Here is a 20,800-nt window from a genome sequence, read left to right as displayed (position 1 = left end):
TTAGGAAATACATTTAGGAACCACTGGATTAAGCTCGGAACTTTTGACTGCAGAACTTGTCAGAGCCTTTTTTAGTACGATAATCTACATCAGGAGGCTCAGAGAATGGACTGCAGTTTGCATCTTCTAAACTTGCCTCCCCATAGAACTCCTTGGTATTTTTTAAGACATAATTTACCGACTAGTGTTCTCCAAAAGTGGGGTTCCCCAAAACATACTCGAGGGTGCTCTAGTTTCATCTGTATTCTACCCATCCCCCATTGGTGGGGCCCTAGGACTTCAGGGGCCTTCCCTGTGGGAGGGGAACTGGGACCTCAGTCTCTGGGACAGTAAACTAAGAGAGAAGGAAAATGGGGTGTTCCTGAGAAAACCAGCCTTTTAACTAACTAGAAAACATTGCTGCTTTCTGAACGCTAGCTCAGCAATAGCATGTACCCAGCAAGGTTATTATCCCCATTTTCTAGATAAGAAAACTGAGGCACAGAGTGGTGAGCACCCCATCCAGCTGCTAAGAGATGGGGCTGAGGTTCAAATCCAGGTCATTCTGGCTCCAAAGCTCACGGTCTTGCCTTGTAAAATGTCTCTCTGCCTTTGGATAAGTGACAGACTGAAGCCAGAATCATTCCCGCTAGCCTCGGGGGAGAGGCAAAGGACTGACACAACGGTACCCATCTGACCCCCTTCTCCTTGTCCTCGTGAAGGTGCTGCATGGCGGATGGTCAGCTCTCAGGTCCTGACCCGACAGTGGAGGGGAACCTCTGCCGGCTTCAGACGGTCCCAGACCCTCCTCGGGGAATACTCGGCAGTAGGAGATGGCAAATTCCAGAACCTGAGTAAGAGCTGCCTCAGGCGTGCTCTGAAGCCTGGGCCCCGTGTCCAAGGCTGCGGAGGCCAGTCTCTGAGTCTGCACTCTGGGTCCTCACAGGGCCTGGGTGAGGCCAGGCCTCCCGGGCTCCCCGAGGCTCAGCATGGCCCAAGCATGCCACCATCAACACAGCCTCGCAGAGCGAGCTGTGGGGCACCTGCATGCCCGCGCCATCCCTCCACGTCTCCCCCTTCATGGTTTGCCAAGCCGGTGGCTGTTCTCTGACTCCAGTCTCCCGAGTCCTCCCAGGCAGCAAATGCCAAGACAGCTAACAAACCAGGGGGAAAGCCAGGAACAAAGAGGCAGTTTCATCTGGTTGGGTCCTACCATCTGCTTCTGTCAGGATTCCCAAAGCTTCCTTTCCGCCTTCGCCCGATTTCCTTGTGCCTACAGCTTGGGTCCTTAAACACTCATGATTCGACCCTTTTGTGACCTTGCACTAATTCACGGGATCGCTTTCACCCTGTGTGTCTTGAATGTACGTGCGTCCTTTGGTCCCTCCAAAGACAGCCTAACTGCTGCACTGGTCCTAACCCTCTCCTTTGTGCCCTCTCGTGTTCAGTGAGGATCTGCTGCCTTCTTCTGTGCATGGGAAGGACGTCGGAAGTCCCACCTGACCACTAGGCCAGGCACCCAGATCCTGATTGTTTTTTACCTGAGAGACTAGAAAGTCCTTACAGACATTGGTGGGTTAAAAAAGGAACAGTGTGTGAGGGGTAGAAGAGAGTGTAACTCCAGAATTAAAAAGCTCTGCCATTTCTTTGGTCCCTCAGAGCCTCCAAAACTGGGGGGAGCATGCTGTAACCCCTGATCCAAGCCAGGCTTCCAGTCTAGAGGAAATTTCTGTCTACCTTTTCATTTCTCCGTAGCTCAGTTCTTGGTGGCCCGTGGCTTCCTTCAAAATCACAAATCCCTTCTTTTCTCTTTTTTTTTTTAATTTTATATGTTTTTAAGTTTATTTTTGAGAGACAGAGAGAGAAAGAGCGTGAGCAGGAGAGGGACGGGGGGTGGAGAGAGAGAGAGAGAGAGAGAGAGAGAAAGAGAGAGAGACTCCCAAGCAGGCTCCATGCTGTCAGCACAGAGCTGGATGCGGGGCTTGATCCCATGAACTGGGAGATCATGACTGGAGCCAAAATCCAGAATCAGACGCTTAACTGGCTGAGCCATCAGGCGCCCCACAAATACCTTCTTTTCAGTTGACCTCTGATTCACAGCCAAGTGTCTATAACTTCTACACTCTGACTCTATCCCAAGCCCTTTCCCTCCCCAAGGATGACAATGGCTGACATTTCCTGAGAACTTTCTGTGTGCTGGCCACTGTTCTAATTATCTGACACAGTTTCTCTTCCTCATTGAGAAATGAGGAGACTGAGGCTCAGAGGAGTTAAGTGACTTACTCAATGTCACACAGCTGGTAGAGCCGGGACTTGAACCCAGGCAGTGTCTGGCTCCAGAGCCATGAGGCTAACTGCCATGTTGCCTCCCAGTGCCTCTGGCACTCAGGCGTTCAGTCACTGGTGCACTGTTGTGCTATTCCCGCACCCCCAGCGATAAACGGATCTTCCTGGCCCTCACAGAGCCACTAATGGCCTCCTAGGGGACATAGAGGCTTTGATAAACATTTATGCATGAAGCTTTTTCCATATTTTGGAAATTCCCTTATGGTATATTGCCCATCGCTGTCCAGCCCTTGAAACAATCATAAGAATAAGCACCATGAGTATGCATTTTGAACCAGCTATGTTCAGTTATTATCCCCATTTTACAGATGGGGAAACTGAGGCTCAGAGCCCTCTGACAAGTTAGTGCCATGTTCTCGTGCCTCCTGGAGAGCTGGCAGGAGCCCCTTCTCAGTGAGGCACAGACCTGGTGAGCGAATGCCCACCTCGCCCGCCACCCTCAGGCCCCCGGCCTGCTTGCATTTCTCTGCTGGGGTCTGAGCTCAGGGCTTTATTGAGCACTTTCCATGGGCCAGGCACCCGGCACCATCATCTGTGTATTGTCTCCCTTGATCCCTAAGACAACACTGCGAGGTAGATACTATTATCCTCGGTTTGCGACCTCAGTTTATAAAGGAAGTAACTTTCCCAAGGTCACACAGCTAGGCAATGGGTGAGTTGGGATTTGAACCCAGGCTTCTCTGACTCTTACGGTGGGGCGATGGTGTTATCTTTGGAAGACGAAGGACCATAAAACAGGGATGGAAACCCTGGCCTTGCTCGTCCAACTTACCCCCCAGGGACTATGAATTCTTGCCCTCGCTTTCCTTGGGGGGCAGGAGAGGTGGGGAAAGGGAGGGCCCAGGGGGCTCAGGCCTCACCGGTTCCTCTGTTGTAGATGTGGAGGAAAGCCCCAGTGCGCCCTTCAGAGAGACCACATCCCCGGGCCGCGAGAAGCATCCTGCTTCGGAAGGTGAGTAGGCAGTCAGCTCTCTCTTTCATTAAGATAGTGGAGTGATTGATCCTTGAGCCAGGAGAGTGTTAGCCCAACAAAGTCTTTGGTGGTTTATTTATTCCTCAAAATGCCCCTGTGTGAGATAAATAGGAGTATCCTTAATTGAAAGACATGGAAACTAAGATTCAGAGAGGGGAAGTGACTTCCCCAAGGTCACACAGCAAGTTAGTGACAACACGAGGCCTGGAATCAGACCTCCCAATTCCCAGCGGAGGGAGCATTCTAGCACCTAACTCTGCTTAGAATCCTCCAGCAATATTCCAGGGAAGGAAGCTCAGTATCCCCACTCGGGGGTGAGGGGGGCTGATGAGAAACTGTCACTGCCCCCACGGGTAACCTTCCAGAAGATACCAGCGGCCGCCAGCCAAGGAAACTTGGAGGCCTATTTCTTATATGTGGACACACGTTTCACCCTTCCCCACACCACCTGGGTCAAAAACAGCCTAATGAGGGGCGCCTGGGTGGCTCAGTCGTTTGAGCGTCCGACTTCAGCTCAGGTCATGATCTCGTGGTCTGTGAGTTCAAGCCCCGCATCAGGCTCTGTGCTGACAGCTCAGAGCCTGGAGCCTGCTTCAGATTCTGTGTCTCCCTCTCTCTCTGCCTCTCCCCCGCTCATGCTCTGTCTCTCTCTGTCTCAAAAATAAAGATAAACATTAAAAAATTTTAATAAATAAATACATAAAAACAGCCTAATGATCAGCTTGGATCCCTAGGGACCTAGGCAGGACCCTGCCCCGTTCTGGGTCGCTGTTTCCCAGCTGGGGAGTGAGCCATTGGACAGGGTCATCTGTCAGGCCCCAACTGTCATTCTGTGGCTCTCCAGGTCCCCTGCGCAGTCTGGCCACCAATACCCTGTCTTCCTTGAAGGCCTCAGAGAGTCTCTTTGGATCCAGGTACGTGGGATCAGCTTCCCTGGGGCCACCCCTAGCGTGAAAGGCAGAAAGCAGGCCCAGCCTGACATTTAGACAAAAACGAACAATCCAAAAGGGATCCAGGAGGGTCCCTACCCAGAAATATCACCATCTTCCCATCATCACACAGCAGAAGCCCCCACATGTCCATGGTCTCTGTGCAGGTGCAAATCCCCTGGGAGGGCTGCCCCAAGACTCTCTGACCCCCGGGGCTGAAAGGAATACATGATCAGAAGAGGGTCAGAAAAAGAATATGGGACGTTCCTCGTCCAGGCTGCCGCTAACTCACTGAATGTCTTGGGAAATGCAAACCTCCCTCCCTGGGCCTCAGTTTCCCCAGCTGTCAAATGAGGAGGTTGGAGGAAGCCATCTGTCACATTCTTTCTGGCCCTGACTTTCAGAAGCTGCTGAGTGAGCACAGGGGGAGGGGGGAGATTCCCAGGGACACCATGGGGGCAGCTACGGCCACCTGTCCCCGGTTCCCCCCACACAGGCTGAATCTGCACAAGTCCAGGCTGCTGACTCGAGCAGCCAAGGGCTTCCTGAGCAAGCCACTGACCAAGGCTCCGGAGCCAACCCCAGGGAGCCAGAACTTCGACTACATTCCGCTGGTGAGTGGCCCCAGACCCCAGACCTCAGCCCCCCACACTCCCCGAGGGGCCTTCCTGTGAGCCTCCTGCCCACCCCTCCCCCTTCACAAAGGGAAGAAGACCTACACCTTCCCACCCAAGTAGCCAACAGGGAAAGGGCCTGGGGCCTCAGAGTGTCGCTCGAATCCAGCACCAGCATCGTGAACATTCTTTGCAATCCGCTGTCTTTGCTTCAAAAATTCACAGGAATTTTGCATTCTACTCCACCACCTATGTGTGTTTATTTTTCAAGACATAAAAATAAGCCTTGGAATAGCTCACAAGTGAGTAACATTAACACCCCAGGGACACGCGGTGTGTTTAGTAAGCGGCTCTGCAGACAGCCCGGCGTGCTGCGGGCAGGGTGAGGTGCCCAGGTCTGGCAGGGGCGTCTCTGAATTGAGGAACAAAGGGGCCTGGCCCCAGCACATCTGGGGATCAGAGGGTGCTGGGAGACGGACACGGTGTGAGCTTTTCACCGCACAGCCCCAGGCCCTACACTCCCGAGGCATAGTGTCACTTTGAATTTCCAAATATCCTGAGCAGCACAGCACTGTGCTTACGGTATTTGTTGAACCAGGCACAGTGCTAGACCCTGGGAGACAACCTTGAACTGGATGAACAGAGTCCCTAAGTTCATGGCACTAAGTGTCTTGTGGGGACACAGACCAGGAACCAGGCAATCCTGAGAGGCTTAATTGGCCTGGGTACCCCTCAGGTCTCCCAGGCAGGAGGGGCAGGCTGGGGGGATGAGCGGGCGGGCGGTGTGGACCCAGGCTTTTGCCCCGCCCAGGGCTGCACAGGCTGAAAAGTTTGAGGCCCACTGAGGGGCTCCCCCCCACACAGGTGTCTCTGCAGCTGGCCTCCGGAGCCTTCCTGCTCAACCAAGCCTTCTGCGAGGCCATCCACGTCCCCATGGAGAAGCTCAAGTGGACCTCACCCTTCACCTGCCACCGAGTGCCCCTCACCCGCCAGCCCGAGCCCAAGACCCCAAGTCCCCAGCTGTGCACCGCCGGCCCCTCGGCCCAGCACCCCTCCTGTGATGGCTTCTCCCCAGAGCCTCCGGCGGGGGGCAAGCCAGGCTGGGAGACCAGGGCTGCGATCGAACACACAGGGAAGCTTTGGGCTACGGTGGTGGCGCTGGCGTGGCTGGAGCACAGCTCGGCCTCCTACTTTGTAGAGTGGGAGCTGGTGGCCGCCAAAGCCAACTCGTGGCTGGAACAGCAGGAGGTGCCCGAGGGCCGCACGCGGGGCACGCTCAAGGCGGCCGCCCGCCAGCTGTTCGTGCTCCTGCGGCATTGGGACGAGAATCTGGAGTTCGATATGCTTTGCTATAACCCGAATTATGTGTAGTGGGGGGTGGGGGGGGGGAGGAGAGGGAGGGGACCATTTGGGCCTGGGTGGGGGGGAGATTTTGAAGCTACAGCCAATATATTGGCTGCTAGAAAGAGCCCTGGACTGGCAGCCGGGAGGCCTGAGTTCAATCCCAACTTTGCTACCACCTAGCTGTGCAACTTTAGGCCGGCCCCTGCCCCCTGTCTGGGCCTCAGTTTCCCCACCTGTAAAATAAGCGTGTGAGGTGAGGGAGGTGGTCTAGATCTCTAAAAGCTCTGGAGGTTCCTTTCTGCTGGACATCCAGGGAGCCGTGGGTGGGGAGAGAGAAAATACAGTTTAAACCCAAGTTCTCCTGGAGGAGAGTCACGTGGGCAAAGCCCCCCCCCCCCGCCCCAGCCAAATAAAAGGGTGGATGAGCGAACCCAAAGGCTGCCAGTAACCGGAACTGCGAGCCTCATCTAGGCACGAGGAGACCACCTCTGCTCGCTCCACAGTGACGGTCCAGGACCCCTAAATCCCAAAATCCCACCTACAAACCGACTGGAGAACCATCCTTCCCAACACGTTACAAAAGAGTCCGTCGGGGGCCTTTTCCCTGGGCTAGGAAGCCCTCGGTCTTTTTTAGTTTGCAGATTTACTGTGACTTCCTATCTAAGGAGAGGAGGCGGGGAAGATAAGGGGAGACCCCCTATGAGCTGACGTGTTGAAACGAAGCTTCATTGTGGGCAAAAATAGTCCCAAAAGAATAGACATGCTGGCAGAAGTCAGAGGAGAAACCAGGCGACCCCTGAAGTCATTTGCACACTTTCCAGAATTGTGCAAGGCGGACTCAGCTTGCCCTGAGGGGCTAGAGGGACCCCCGTGTTGGCTGCGCCGGGGGGCAGTGGGGACCCTCTCCAGCCACACCACTGTGGGAGAGAGGAGCCCCCTTTGCACAGAGAACCAGTGCTCAGCTGCCATGCCTTTGGGGCCAGCAGCTCCAGCGGGGAGGGGAGATTAATTCAAAGACAGGGAAGGCTTGAATTGTAAAGCAGACAGCCCCTGGGGACTTCCCTGTCTCGGGCCCACCTGTGACACCATGTGGTGGCGGGGCTGTGGCCGCCTCAGGTTCCCTGGGGGCTGGTCCCCGTCATCTCTGCCCCGAAGACTCCCTTGGAAGTCTACCAGCTTGAGACCCCAGGCTGAACCCACAGGCCCCCCTCCCTAAGGCCTTAATGTCTCCATCAGCCGTCCCTTCAGGCCCCATGGCCCCAGCACAAAGCCCCCTCAGGGAGGTCTGGAGGTCCCCACGGAGCAAACTGACCTGTGGAGGAAAGGAGCCATGGGCTCTGGCACAAGTCCCGGCCTCACAAAGCCTCCAGAAATGCCCGGTCTGCAGCAGGGGCTGAGGGAGAGAGGGTGTCCAGCAGAATGCCCTTCGGGCATGGAGAAGAGGAGTCCCCACTGGATGTGCCCCTTGTGCAGCCCGCCCTTGAGCAGAGCTCTGCCCTGGCCTTCTGCTGAGGCTCCAAAAAGCAGGCAATCGATCTATCCCCAGGGGAGGGAAGGGGCTGGAGGCTTCATATAAAGTCCCACCTGCTGCCTGGCCCGTGTTCTGCTTCCGAATCACCCTCTGGGGAGGAACCAAGCCGGGCAGTCACCAACACCGTCACCACCACGACCCCAGCTGGGGCAGGGTGACCGTCTGGGGTGTTGGCTTAAAATCAGTGCCACTGAGAGGGACAAGGGTCTTAGGCTGTCGTGCCCAAGGCCTCAAGCAGGTGTAAGGACAGCGTTATCTCCCTACACACACCCCCACCCAAAAGTAGTGGTTCTGCAGCCGGCAGCCAGCAGCCCAGCTTCAGGGTCAGGAGAGAGGAGTGTGACATCCCCCCCTTGGCTCACCATGAATGGAAACAACAGTCAGGCTGAGAGTGCGAACTCCTGGCACCAGTTTGGGCAACAGCTTCCCCGTGCTGGGTGCCCTGGAGCTGGGAGGCTCCCCCGTGCTCGGACGTTCCCAGATTTTCTGCCTCTGAGATGTTTCCCTCTTAGCGACCGTGGACTTGCTCTCATTATCTGTGTGATCTTGAGCCAGTGGCCTGGGCTTCCTGGGCCTCCTCTCTCCTCTTACACAGTGAGGTTGGACTGGGCTGTCTGGCCTCGTGAGTCACCTGATTCTGGGCCTCCAGGCTCAGTGTGGACAATGAACAGGTTCGAGGTGGCCCAGTGTGGAACTGAAAGGGGTAATCGAGCACCCAGCAAGGTGGTGGGTGGACCACCCCCTTCTCCAGGGAATGTCCTCAGTTCCTGCTCCTCCAGCGGCTGCTGGGGCTCCAGGCAATTTTGATGCATAAGCAAATTGCTGACCTCTGACCCTCTGGCTCTCCTGCCCAGCACCCAAAGGTACAGAGGGACAAACTCTCATTGATTGCAAATAACCCAAGGGCTCTGAGGGACATCTGGATAAGACATTTTTGTTTTTAACCTTCAGAGGTATTGAGATGGCATGTTTCTCTAGAATCTGCCCCTAGGATTGCCAAGCAGAGAACCGAAGGGACTCACTTTAAGGAAAAGTTAAGAACGTTAGGTAATTAGCACAGGTGCTGAAGCTAAAACGGTTCCAGAAATTCTCAAGGAGGGAAACATCATTCCTGCACTTGGGATTAACTTGGATTAACCTGGATCCTTTGTTAAACTAACCCTTGCTTTCTAGGTCACGGAAAGAAACGTTTATGCCCTGCCTGGCTGGGGAATCAGGAGACGACAAATGCCTAGTGGTACTGACCAGCGAAGGCTGGACACTTCAGTGGCGAGAACGCTGAGGGAGAGTGGGGGATTTCAGTGCTGGTCTAAACTCCACCAGTGTGCTGTGTGACTTCCGGCAAGTTGCTTGCTTTCTCTGGGCCCTGTTTCATCTGTTGTAGAATGAGCAGGTCACACTCCATCAGCATTTCCAACACTATCCCTTGGTGGATATGTGAATTAGCAATTCATGAGAAACTGTCAGGGCAGGCAAATATGTTGGGGAAACACTAGGAAAACAGATCTCTTTAGGTCAAGACCGACTCAGAGTCATGAATATGTAAATATGTATTGTCAGGCTCCAATGAGGTGATTCCGAAGGTTGCTGTCCCCTGGGTTACTCAGCTGGGAACATTCTGGTGGAGATCTCCCTCAGGGGTGTGCAGACACTGATATTCAAAGAGATCCTTCTGGATGCCAGGCACACCGGGCGGCATAGTGAACATGTCGGGTGGTAGTCCTGTGCTTTTGGAGCTTGGCGAGAAGTCTTTGAAGAATGTCTCCTCCGCGAACCATTTCCCCACCCATGGGGGACGCTGTGTCTTAAGCTGCCTGAGCTGTGACATCCCCGGCCTGTGGTTCTGTCATGTGCAGGTGTGGCCTCAGACTGTGCTGTCTGGGCATCATTTGCACCAAAGGCCAGCCCCTGAGCTTTCTGACACGGATGGCACGATAGAGCTGCCCGCAGCAGCGCGTGTATGGTGTAGCCAGAATGGAGGCGGCGTGGCACTCTCGCGGGAGCACCTGCAGTGAGCCTCCTTGGCCAGGTGGAGCAGGGGAGTCCCTGCCACAAAAGTGTGCCGAGGAGCCAACCTCCTGCCACACCCAGAGTCCTCCCTCAGCAGAGGAGATCAACTCTGGATCCTGGGGAAAACTGGGCCCCGCACTTAGGCAGACCTGCACTGGATTTGAGAAGAAGCATTGGTTTCCAGCCAACAACACATTTGCGGTTGCCCAGTCCTTCCCCTGCCTGTGGACAAACGACATCTACTGGCCCGTGGTGCTGTGATGGATGAATGGAGTAGCTAGTTCCAAAGCTACCTGCTGGCGGTGGGGGTGGGGTGGGGGTGGGGGTTTCACCTGCTCTCTAGGAGGGGAACCTTCTCTCTTTCTTGACAGGGACTCCCGGTGAAAGGTAGCGAGGAAATGGGTCTCCCCTGATCTGTGTGACCGGCCACCTCGTTCACCTGCCCCACTAGAGCCTGTGACACAGCACCTGCTGTTGCAGGGTCCAAATGCTGCTGTCCCCTACTTGTGTCCTGGAGCATCCCCAAGTGGCCCCCAGACACAAACGCATCCTGTATCCTAGGGCTTTGGGAAGGGAAAGAGAAGGGCATTGCTACCAGGAACGGGTTGTGTTCACGACCCGTGGGAGATCTTTTTCTTCTTGCCACCAACTAGCAGGGACCAGGGAAATCAACAACCCCCCCCCCCCCAACCAAACGGGCGCATTCCTCAGCCGGAGCACGCGCCACAGCTCCAGTACAAAAATAACCAGGGCAGGGGCGTGTGTGGCATTTTGCAGCTGGATAATCTGATCTTCAGAGATCTGTCCTAAGGTCAGGAGCTTGGCTGCATCTCCCAGCCGGGCTCCCAGCCCCCCTCCGGTGGAGCCCCCTGACCTGTGTGTTCACCCGGCCCCCAGCCTGTTGACTTTGGCCTCTCAACAGCACTGCCTCCCAGGTTACCCGCCAAAGTGGGACTTCTCCTGTTCATGCTGCAAACCTCCTTGGCTCGGAGCCAGCTGCCTTGAGCTTACAGCCGCTTCCCGAGGCAAAGCGCCTTGCCTCAATGTGGTCGAATGTGGTGACACACGCCGTGTAGTTTCACTATTTGCCCAGGTGGCTTTGGCTCAAGTGGCATGGCCGGTGCTTGTCCCCCTCGGAGCCTTAAGTGCCTACACCGTGCTGCCCCATCCCCTTGCCTGCTCATCTGTAATGTCCCCACGGTGCCTGTGATACTTCTTGTCCTCGGAATACACGTTGCCTTTTTCCCGGTAGCCGGTCATGTCAACACTGTGGGAGTCCTGGATGTCAGCCGTTTTATGTCCACCAATAATTAGCAAACCACGCTCTCGGGCTGTATGACCGTGTCTGTCTTCAAAGGAATGGCTTATTTGTAAATGGTGGCTACTGTTCTCTTATAGGCATTTAGCTCATAAAAACTAATGAACCCGACGACACGGCAAAATTATACTTGTGTCTGTTCTTTTGTTCTCGAAACCGATACTGGGCTTTCAAACTCGTGGTTCAGTGCTCTGTCTGCCTTGCTTAGTGTGGTCACATCTGTCTTGGTTTGGGATCCCCCTTGATCAAGTGTCCCTGTTTGCCTGGAACTGAAGTGTGGGGCAGTCTCAGGACGTGGGGCTTTCACTTTTAAAACTGGGACAACCCCGGGGAAATCGGGACAAGTTGGTCACAGTAGTTCAGCCAGAAGAGGAGCCTGAGATAAGGATTCAGTGCAAATAGGGTAATCGTATGATCCCGGAAAACACACCCTTAGGCAAGTGAGGAAGTGAAATCGCAACACAAAACACCAACCAAGGGAATGCTGTGAGCAGGTTACTACTATGAGTGTGGACTTTCATCCCACAGGGCTCTGGAAACCAAAGTACATGCCCATCTCAAAGCTCACAGAGAAGGAAGGAGTGAGCGCAGGCTCCAGCTCCACTGGGTCACTGGTTGAGGGTCACTCCCAGGCATTCTTTCCTTGGCACGTCTGGCCTGCCACGGGTGGCCGAGCTGGGCTCACTTCTGCAACCAGAGAAAGCCTCCGGTCAAAGAAGTACAGGTATTGGCAGGTATCTAGCCCCCATGCCCCGGAGCGGAAAACCAGCCATGGGGATACAACGCAAGGTGCTGACAGCACCTGCTACAGTCGTTCTGCACAGCTGACGTCCACGTTTCGGATTTTCCCCAGAAGCAATTAGCGACCACAAATATATTTCTTCGAAAATCATCGCCAGCCACCATCTTGCCTGAGAGCCCATACAAACGGACCCCCAAAGCCAACCTGAGTCATCTGGAAATCCGTTAGCAGCTTACATCGTATCCTTGCATCGGTCATCCCTTTGCAGCCTCCAGGGAGGACGGTTGATTAAAACAGGAATTCCTAAGGGGCCAGAAACATGGCCGTGAGGTGCTAACAGCCCCTAATAGGAACAATCTGAGAAGCCAACGGGCTGAGACGACAAAAGCTAACAGAAATACTGCTCACAAGCATGGCCCTCTTGGATGACTTTCAGATGAGTAATGGGCCTTCACTGACATAGACAAGCCCTTTCTCTGAGCCCCCAGCAGCTTCGACCTGAGGTTCCTTTAGCATCTCACTAATATGTGAGCGGGCACTACTCCATTTTGTATGAAAGTGCTTCTTTGCTTTCTTCTCTGGTTGTGCATTCTGTAAAAGCCAGTGTGTGTGTGTGTGTGTGTGTGTGTCCTGCTGGGATGGCAGTAAGGGTCTCCTAACTCCTCATGCTATGAAAAACATACTCAAGAAAGCAGAAACTCAGGACCCCTGGGTTCTCTCCAGGAACTCGGTGGACGGAGACAATGAAGAGAGCCCAGTGGTTCGGGTCTCTCGGCCCCCTGGGTCCTCTGTCCTGTGGCTGCCAGTCCTCTCCAAGGCACTACTGACCCCCTGGGAAACTTGAACTCCATTAGGCTTGATTAGTCTTAATCCTGGCCTGAAATGGGGAGAATACATCACGGTGAGTCCCAGCCTAGCTCTGCCAAGCTCTCTTGTTCTGCCCCCCCAGCACCAGCCACCCTCATTCTCAGCATCACCTAGAATCTCCCAATCCTAAATCCCTTCTGGAAGGATCCAGACCACCCACCCAAAGTCTAGCCACTCCACACCCGCGGTTGGAGAAAGAAAGGGACACATCCTCTTTGATATAATGAGACATGAGTAATCTGTTGGGAGATGGCCCTCTCCTAGCCTGGGAGGAGGAGGGTCCCTAGATACTCAGAGCTCCTGAGCCTCCCGGTGTGATCTGGGGTGGGTGGGGGGAGTTGTCTACCATCGCTCCCTCGGCCACTCCAAGCAGAACTGACCACCCCTCCACTACTCTTAAACTCCAAGATCTTCCAGGTCACAGATATGGACCCTCCCAGGCACTAACCGAGGTCCTATCCTTCACTCCTGGCTTCGGAATCTGGGGCTGCCGCAGAGCAGGGACCCCGGGCTGTTGGCACAAACGCCTCGGCGCGCGGAGCCTGCAGAGCTGTTCAGGTGCCTTCCAGCAGAGGGCGCTCTGGGCATGCCCTGCCTTCCAGACCCGGGCCCCGCAGAAACATTCCGGGAGAGGAGGGGCAGCAGGGGCAGGGATGGAGAGAGGCTTCAGAAGCTATTCCCGTCCCCTGTCAACAGCCTTTTTTCCCTGCTAAAAATGGGTGATTCGTGATAGCTAGGAAGCCCACTGAAAGGCTGCGCCGGTCACGTACTCACCCGTGAGTCCAGACGCTGGGCCAGCTCCCGGGAACTGGAAAGGGGACTACTTGGGCTCCCTTGCTCTGCCCATTGTTCCTCCTGTCCGCCATATTAGCACCCCTCCTTTTGCAGACTCCGCGAGAACCCACCTCCTTCGGGAAGCCTTCCCAGGTCTTCCCACAGCAGCAGCTTCTTACGGGATATTTACTAGTGTATACATATGTGTGTTCTGTCTCCCCCATCAGACCGGGGGCTCCCAACCATATTTGCAGATCTCTTCCGGGTCAAGGCTGTGTAGCTCCCATCAGACTGGAGGGTCTTTGAGGCCACAGGCCTTACGTCCTCCATCTGACCAGGGGTTGTCTCCCCCATCAGACCCTTCACTCTCTGAGGTAACTCTTGTGCACCTCCAGTGACACCTGTCTTAGGTCTCTGTCCCCAGGCAATCATCAGTCTGAAGACAGCCCTCCTCCCTCCTCCCCTAAGGGGAGATCAGAGAGCTTTGCACACTGGGTGGGAGAAAGATGGGTCTGATCAGAGGAAAGATACTATTCGGGAAAAGAACAGAAAGCAGGCAGGTGAGATTGGAAAGGATTGAAGACACCAGACTCCCTGTTTGTACCACATGTCGGCTCTGCCTCTGAGGGTTCCCCCGTTCCATCTGTGCGGTCACCCAGAATTTGGCCCTCATCACTGCATGTCACAAGCCAGGGTAACTTGTTCCAGCCCGGGGCCACATAGTGAGCCCACCAGCCTCTGCCTGTATCCACGGGCACTGACCAGAACATTTCATGTCTCCTATTCTGGAGGCTGGAAGTCCAAGTTCAAGGTGCTGGCAGGGCTGGCTCCTTCTGAGGACTACAAGGAAGGGGTCTGTTCCAGGCTCCTCTCCCGGCTTCTGGTGCTTCCTTGGCTTGTGGCCCTAGAACCTGTCTTCACATGGCCGTCTCCCTGTGATGTGTCTGTCTTCAAATTCCCCCCCCCTTTTTTTTAACATTTATTTATTTATTTTGAGAGAGAGCATAGGAGGGGGAGGCAGAGAGAGAGGAAGAGAGAATCTTAAACAGGCTCCACGGAGCCCCAGGTGCGGCTCGATCCCACGACTGTGAGATCATGACCTAAGCCAAAATCAAGAGTCAGATGCTTAACCAACTGAGCCACCCAGGCACCCCTCCAAATTTCCCTTTAATAAGGACCTCAGTCATACTGGTGGATCAGGGCCCTCCACAATGACCTCATTTTAACTTGATTGCCTCTGGAAAGATCCTATCTCCAAATACAGTCACATTCTGAGTCCTAGGGGTTAAGAGTTCAACAAATGGATTTGGGTGGAGGGACACAATTTCACCCATAATGCTACACTCGTGGGGCTGATGTTCTAGTGGAGAGAGACAGACAAGAAACACAAAATCAAGTAAATATACATTAAGGCAAAAGGTGATAAGGCAGAAAAATGAAGCGTTATTAGGGAACGGGGAGCTCCAGGGTGGGCAGAAGGCTACTATCCCAGGGCAGTTCGAGTCCTGGGGCAGCAGAGAGCACTAGGTGACCAGGAACAAGAGCTGGAAAGAAGGCTGGAGCACACAAAACAAATCTTGCTGCCCTCCCCCACTTTGTGGTGAAACCCAGCCCCCCCCATGCTGAAATAAGGAGATGGGGGGCACGGTTCAGACACCCCAAAAGTCCTGCTGTGAAGGCCCAGGTCACGCCAAGCACACAGACTCTGGGCCTCAGTTTCCTCATTCAGGGAATCAGGGAGGAAGACTGGACAAGGTTCCCTCCGACTCTGAGGCTGGTGACTTTACTATCCTGGTTCCAGACTTCAGAACATTCCAGGATGAGAGGGGTGTGGGGATTGCCCAGAGGTTGTCAGCTCTCCTGGAGATGAGGACTCTTCCCTCGGGCCACAAGGCCCCAGCATGCAGGTGGCAGAGTCCTGTGCCACCACGCCTGGCTCAGGGGTGGAGACACGTGCTCTGGGAACCCAGAGAATGTGCAGAACAGCCACCAACCCCGCAGACCCACTGGGTGCAGTTCCAGGCCACCACAACACTGTCCCTCAGGGCCGGAGGCCCGATGAAATTACAACCACCATCAATGAAAGGTTTGGCCCCAAGTAGTGGAAAAAGTGTGAGTTTCTGGGCCGGCCTCTCCAGCCAGCCTGTCTCCTGTCACTGGCTGGGCGATTCACCTCACCTCTCCCAGCCCCGGTGTGCCTATCTGGAAAATCACCATCCTTCCCTCCACGGTGTTGGCAGGAAGAAACGTGCTTGTCCCTGTGCGGCTCGGAAGGGGGACCCAGGGGCCCCTGCGCAGTCCACCCCAAGTCAGTTTTTACAGAGTTGGGGGGTGGGGGGGAGAAGGGGGGGGAGAAGGGCGGGAGGCGCAGGGCACAGTTCCCTTGGTTTTCTTAAGCTGCGATTCCCAGCCCGGAGAGAACTTTCAGGGTGACACCAACAAGGCTTGGGAGTTGGCAGGCCCTGTACCCACAATACCAGTAATAAAATTAAATGAATAAATGTCCCAAGCTGCCTGGGATGGGCCTGGGCTAATACAGGGAGGGGGTGGTTCCAGGCAAGAAGCGGGGCGGGCGTTAGAAGCCATCCCGCCAGCGCCCTCTCCTGGCGGTCTCTGCGGCCTCCGTGTCGCCTCTGTTCTTCCCCAGCTGTATTTGTCGCACGCCTTCATCCGCTTCTCGCTCCCACTGTTTCCCACCCCCCCCCCAACTCTGCCTTTGTCCCCTCTTTCTAGGGGCGCCTAGCCTGGGTCTCTCTCAATCTGTTTTCCCCGCTCCCCTCCCCCCCATCCGCCCAGCACCCTCCCCGCCCCCGCGCGCCCTGCCTCCAAACCCCGCGAAGCCACATCTGTCCTTAACCCAAAATCCTGCCAATTAAACCGCTCCCTCTGGCTCCCGCGGCCGCTGCTGACGTCGGGAGAACCGGGCGAGGCGAGGCCGCCGCCTACGCGGGTGGGGTGGGGGGAGGCGACGGTCCCCTCCCGGGGCCCAGCGGTCGTCCGTCTGTCCGCCCACAAGGCAGGCGAACCTCGCGGGGCCCCAGCTCCGTGCGTCCCAACCTCACTCCCGCCAGGCCCCGCGCTCGGGGTCCCCCATCCGCTCCAAAACCCCCACCTGGGTCCCCTGCACCTCCCCTCCGTCCTGATGTCCCCCATCCGTTCCGAGAGCCACACCCGAGTCCCCCGGAACCGCTCGGGGTCCCCCACCCGCTCCAAGACTCGGTGTCGCTCTCCTGGCGGGAGCTCCGCGACCCCCAGCCCGCGCCCCCGCATCCCCCACCTTTCCGACTGCGCGCTCCCAGCACCCTCTGTGCTCCCAGCACCCTCTGTGCCCCCGGCGCGCACCCCGAGGTCACCCGCTCTCCCCGCACCCTCCGCGCGCTCGGGCCTCGGTTTCCCCGCGCCGAACCGCGCTGGCTCTGCCGCCACGAGGATGTCGCCTTGTGAACCCGAGGTGGGGGTGGGGGCACATTAAGAACAATCAGCGCGCGCATAGCTGACAGTGTTACCTCAATAAATAATAGTCTGAACGGCATGTAAATAAATAGAACGCTTTATGTGGGCAGGAGGTGCAGCCCCGAGGCCCGCAAGCTGCTCCCAAGACCCCAGGACATTGGCAGGTGCCCTGTGCCCCAGGGGCCTCACCCGCGGCGGGGCTGGGCCTGGAAGCTGAGGCCCAGAGAAGGAGCCCAAGGGAGAGAGACTGGGAGGAAGACAAAAAATGCCGTGGGGAGAGAGAAAACGTGAGTGGGGGGCTGGGAAGGAGAGGGATAAATCCGAAGAGCGGAGTGAGGACAGTAGAAGAGGCAGAATCTGGTGTCCCAGGATAACACAGGAGAGAGCTCCCTCCCTCCTGCTGACACACTTCCTCCTGGGTTTCTCCTCCTGTGTCTCTGCTTCTTTGCCCGCTCCTCTTCACCTCCCCCCATCCCTTAACCCTGGGAGACCCCAGGGCTGGGACATGGGCCTCTCCTCACCTGTCCCCACTGGCTCACTAGATGAGTGCCTTCACTCTAGATGCTTTACATGTTGTCCCTGTGTGGAAGGCTCCCTCATGTGCGCTCCAGCCAGACCTGCCTCCTCTGAACCACAGACTAGCACCTCTCTCGGGCATCCAAGACCTTAACGTGCCCCCAGCCCAGCACCCGCCCTCCTCCCAAACCTGCTTCACCCTCCTGTTTCCCCTTTGGTAAGTGGCAACTCCCTCCTTCCAGTTGTTGAGGCCAAAAACCTGCATCATTGATGCCTCTCTCCCCTATTAGGAAATCCTGTCCTCTCGGCCTTGAAAACATCTCTGGAATCCTTCCACTCCTCCCAGCTCCATGGCCAAGCCCCCGCCATTTCCCACCTGGGCTGCTGCAACAGCTCAGGCTTACTGGGCTCCCCATTGTCTCTCTATGGACAGAGTAGAGACACAGAAATACTAGTCAGATTAAGCCCCTCCTCTGCTCAGGTATTTCATGCAGAGGAAAACCAACATCCTTAAAGGGCCCACCAGACCCTACCGGCCACCGCTCCCTTTTGGCGCTGACCTGCTCCCCCCCCATCCCCTGCTCTAGCCACCCTAGACCCCTCGGCTGTTCCCACCTTTGAGTTTTCACACTAGCTGCTCCGTCTTCCTAGAACATTCTCTCCCCACACATCATCATAGGTGAACCCATCACCTACTTCAAGTCTTTGTTCAAGTGTCCCATTCTCCATGAGGCCAACCCAGGGCCATCCTATTAAAGCTATGAATTTCTCTAACCCCTCCCTCCTCTACATCGTCATCATTCTGCTTCCTATTCCTTCAACCTCCAGTGCTCAACCTCTTCTAATAACATGACTTACCCATTTTCTTCTTTGTCTCTCTCTCTCTCCCTCTCTCTCTCTCTCTCTCTCCCAAATAGTAAGCTCCATGAAAGCATGGGTTTTGTCCCCCGCCCCCAACACTGCTGCTGTATCTTTAGTACCAAGAATAAAAGAGACTCAAAAATATTTGAAGGAAGGGAAGAAGAGAGGGTGCGTGGTTGGAGGGAAGGAAGAGGAGTGCACGGGGAAAAGAGAGCCCCTGGAGGAGGGAACAGCATGGCGGAGGCAGGGTGGCATCAGACAAGCGAAACAGGGTGGGGAGCACTTGGCCAGGCTGGAGCTTGGAGTGGTCCGAGGGCTGTCGGACGTGAGCAACTCTTCACCAGCCTGGTGCCCAGGCTGAAGGAGCACCCAGTGGGGGGTGCGGCAGCCCTGTGGCAGGCAAGGTCCCCCCCCACCCCAGACCCTGTGGCAGGGGGCACCGGCACCACCTCAAGCCCCAGCTGGGTGTTGGACCCCGGGGCTGCGGGCGGTACTGCCTGGGTAGGCCCCTGGTAACAGCCACAGTAATTACTGGTTGTATGCGATTAGGGGATAATTATGCTTAATAAGTCCAAAAGTAATTACCATGCAGGCTGCTTGCTGCTTTGGAAAACAGAGGCCCCTGGTGAGCAGGAGCCAGGGAATTGAGAAGGGGGAGAGTGGGCATCACAGAACATCAGAGGCGCTGGTTCGTTTCTCTAGCAGATGCCTGAATCCTCTCGGTGGTATCCCCACCAGGGGCTTGCTCACCTCCAGTGATGAGGCAGCTCCTTCCATCTTTGGACGGCCACACACACAATTACAGCTGTTTCTGGCCACACCATAACCTCTTCACTTGCACGCAGCATCTTAGCATATGCACAGACAGAGAACTCAAGTATCATTTGGAAAAGGAGCAAAGCGCATCATCACACGCATTGCCACTGGCTGTTTTATTGACTCACAACATCACTAACGTAGTATTTCCCTTTAGTCCCACTGCACAGGTGAACAGACTGGGTCTCTCAGAGGCCAAGCTCACAGAAGTGGAGGACAGCAGAGCCTGAGTTCACATTTCAGTCTGTCTGATGCCAAAATCTATGTTCCCAGCACCTAAGTTTACTGATTCTCCCTGAGGTCACACAGAGCCAATCCAACCCACCTCCCCAGAAACCAACCCAGGACCTCGTGAGTCTTGTCTTTTTTACTCTACACAGACTCAGTGGCTGCACTCCGTGCTGTGTCCAGGAGGCCACGTGGGGTAATGAAAAGGACACCAGCTTCTTTCCATTGGTTCTGCTGCCAACTAACCCTGTGGCCCTGAGCAAGCTGCTTGTTGCCTTTGGGCCTCCATTTTCCCATCTGTACAAGGGGGGTAAAGGGGCCCCCAGTTTATGACTTTTGGTTCTCTCTCCTGAGCCCAACCCTAAGACCTGAGCAGCTCCAAGCCCACACTGGCCCAAGGCTTCCACACCTGGGACCTGGGAAGACTCAGTGACCTTCTCCAACCCCTGGGACAGCTTCTTTTCTTCCTCTGGATTGGACTGCCCTGTAGAGGCACCCCAAGAAGATGCCTTAGAGGGGACAGTGAGCAATACTCTGCTCTGGACGCACACCCCCGCCCTTCCATGACCCCAAACATCTACTTTCAACTTCATTCTTAGAACTTGATTTCCAGGGGAGGGGATGGAAGTGGAAGTTTGCAGGACACCAAGAATATCGTGTTAACATACAAATTCCCTCCTTAAAATTGCTGCCATCACCTGGATAGAGAGTCATATGTATGATGAGAATAACTTATGGTGATGTAAAGGATGACACTTTGATGTCCATTTTCTCCCATATCTCTACACCAACCTGCTGGGGCATGGGTAGCACTGTCTACATTTCACACATTAGGCAACTGAGGCCCAGGAAATGGAAGCAACTTGTCTCAGATCACATGGCTAGCCAAAGACAGAACCAGACTTTGAATCCAGATCTGACTCCAAAGCCTGTAATTGTGACCACTACTCTGTATCTCCTCACAGCCTCAGAGCCAGCTGCTCTGGCATCAGGGAAATCAGAGGTGATGAGGCTTCAAGGGTCAGATCCAAACTCCCCACCAGCATTAGAGCCCAAGGGTGTCATCAGAGGCTGGTGAAGCTATCTGGCCCCTGCCTGCATCTTTCTGGGTAGAATGTCCACTGCACCTGCTTCTCCACTGAGGATTATCCTTGGGGTCCCAGAGGGAAAGAGAAAGATTTGAAAAGAGTAAATACAGCAACAGAGGCATCTCATCGATGCCTGGAGCATTACAACGTGGGGACAGAGAACACAGAAACATAATTAAAACCGCTCTAGCGCCCTAAATTGCCAGGCCTGCAGGCTGAGGGAAAGAATGGAGTGGACTTCAGAGCAGTGCAAATATGGAATCAGGAGGGACTATCCACTCTCAAGCTCCAACAGTAGAAAAAAAATCGCTACTGCTGTAAAAATAATAGAACTGCCAACCACCCATAAAATCTGCTCCATTGATATAAAACATATAAAATGATTTATATTTCCTGTGAGAGTATCGAAAT

The 20,800-nt window shown here is 55.1% G+C and overlaps 1 protein-coding gene across 1 annotated transcript in view; it reads left to right on the top strand.

Annotated features, from left to right (window-relative positions):
• VWA5B1 (von Willebrand factor A domain containing 5B1) overlaps positions 1-6,212 on the top strand; it is a 42,055-nt gene extending 35,843 nt beyond the window's left edge. Inside the window, exons 17-21 of the mRNA XM_047872251.1 lie at positions 702-815; positions 3,203-3,277; positions 4,143-4,212; positions 4,724-4,841; positions 5,706-6,212. Coding sequence (XP_047728207.1) covers positions 702-815; positions 3,203-3,277; positions 4,143-4,212; positions 4,724-4,841; positions 5,706-6,212 — 884 coding nt within the window. The remainder of the gene's footprint in view (positions 1-701; positions 816-3,202; positions 3,278-4,142; positions 4,213-4,723; positions 4,842-5,705) is intronic.
• The last annotated feature ends 14,588 nt before the right edge of the window (positions 6,213-20,800 follow it).

The sequence above is a fragment of the Prionailurus viverrinus genome, chromosome C1 (assembly GCF_022837055.1).
Source record: "Prionailurus viverrinus isolate Anna chromosome C1, UM_Priviv_1.0, whole genome shotgun sequence".
NCBI classification, from domain to species: domain Eukaryota; kingdom Metazoa; phylum Chordata; class Mammalia; order Carnivora; family Felidae; genus Prionailurus; species Prionailurus viverrinus.
The sequence above is the reverse complement of the archived record's forward strand: the minus strand, read 5'-3'. Positions and strand labels throughout refer to the sequence as shown.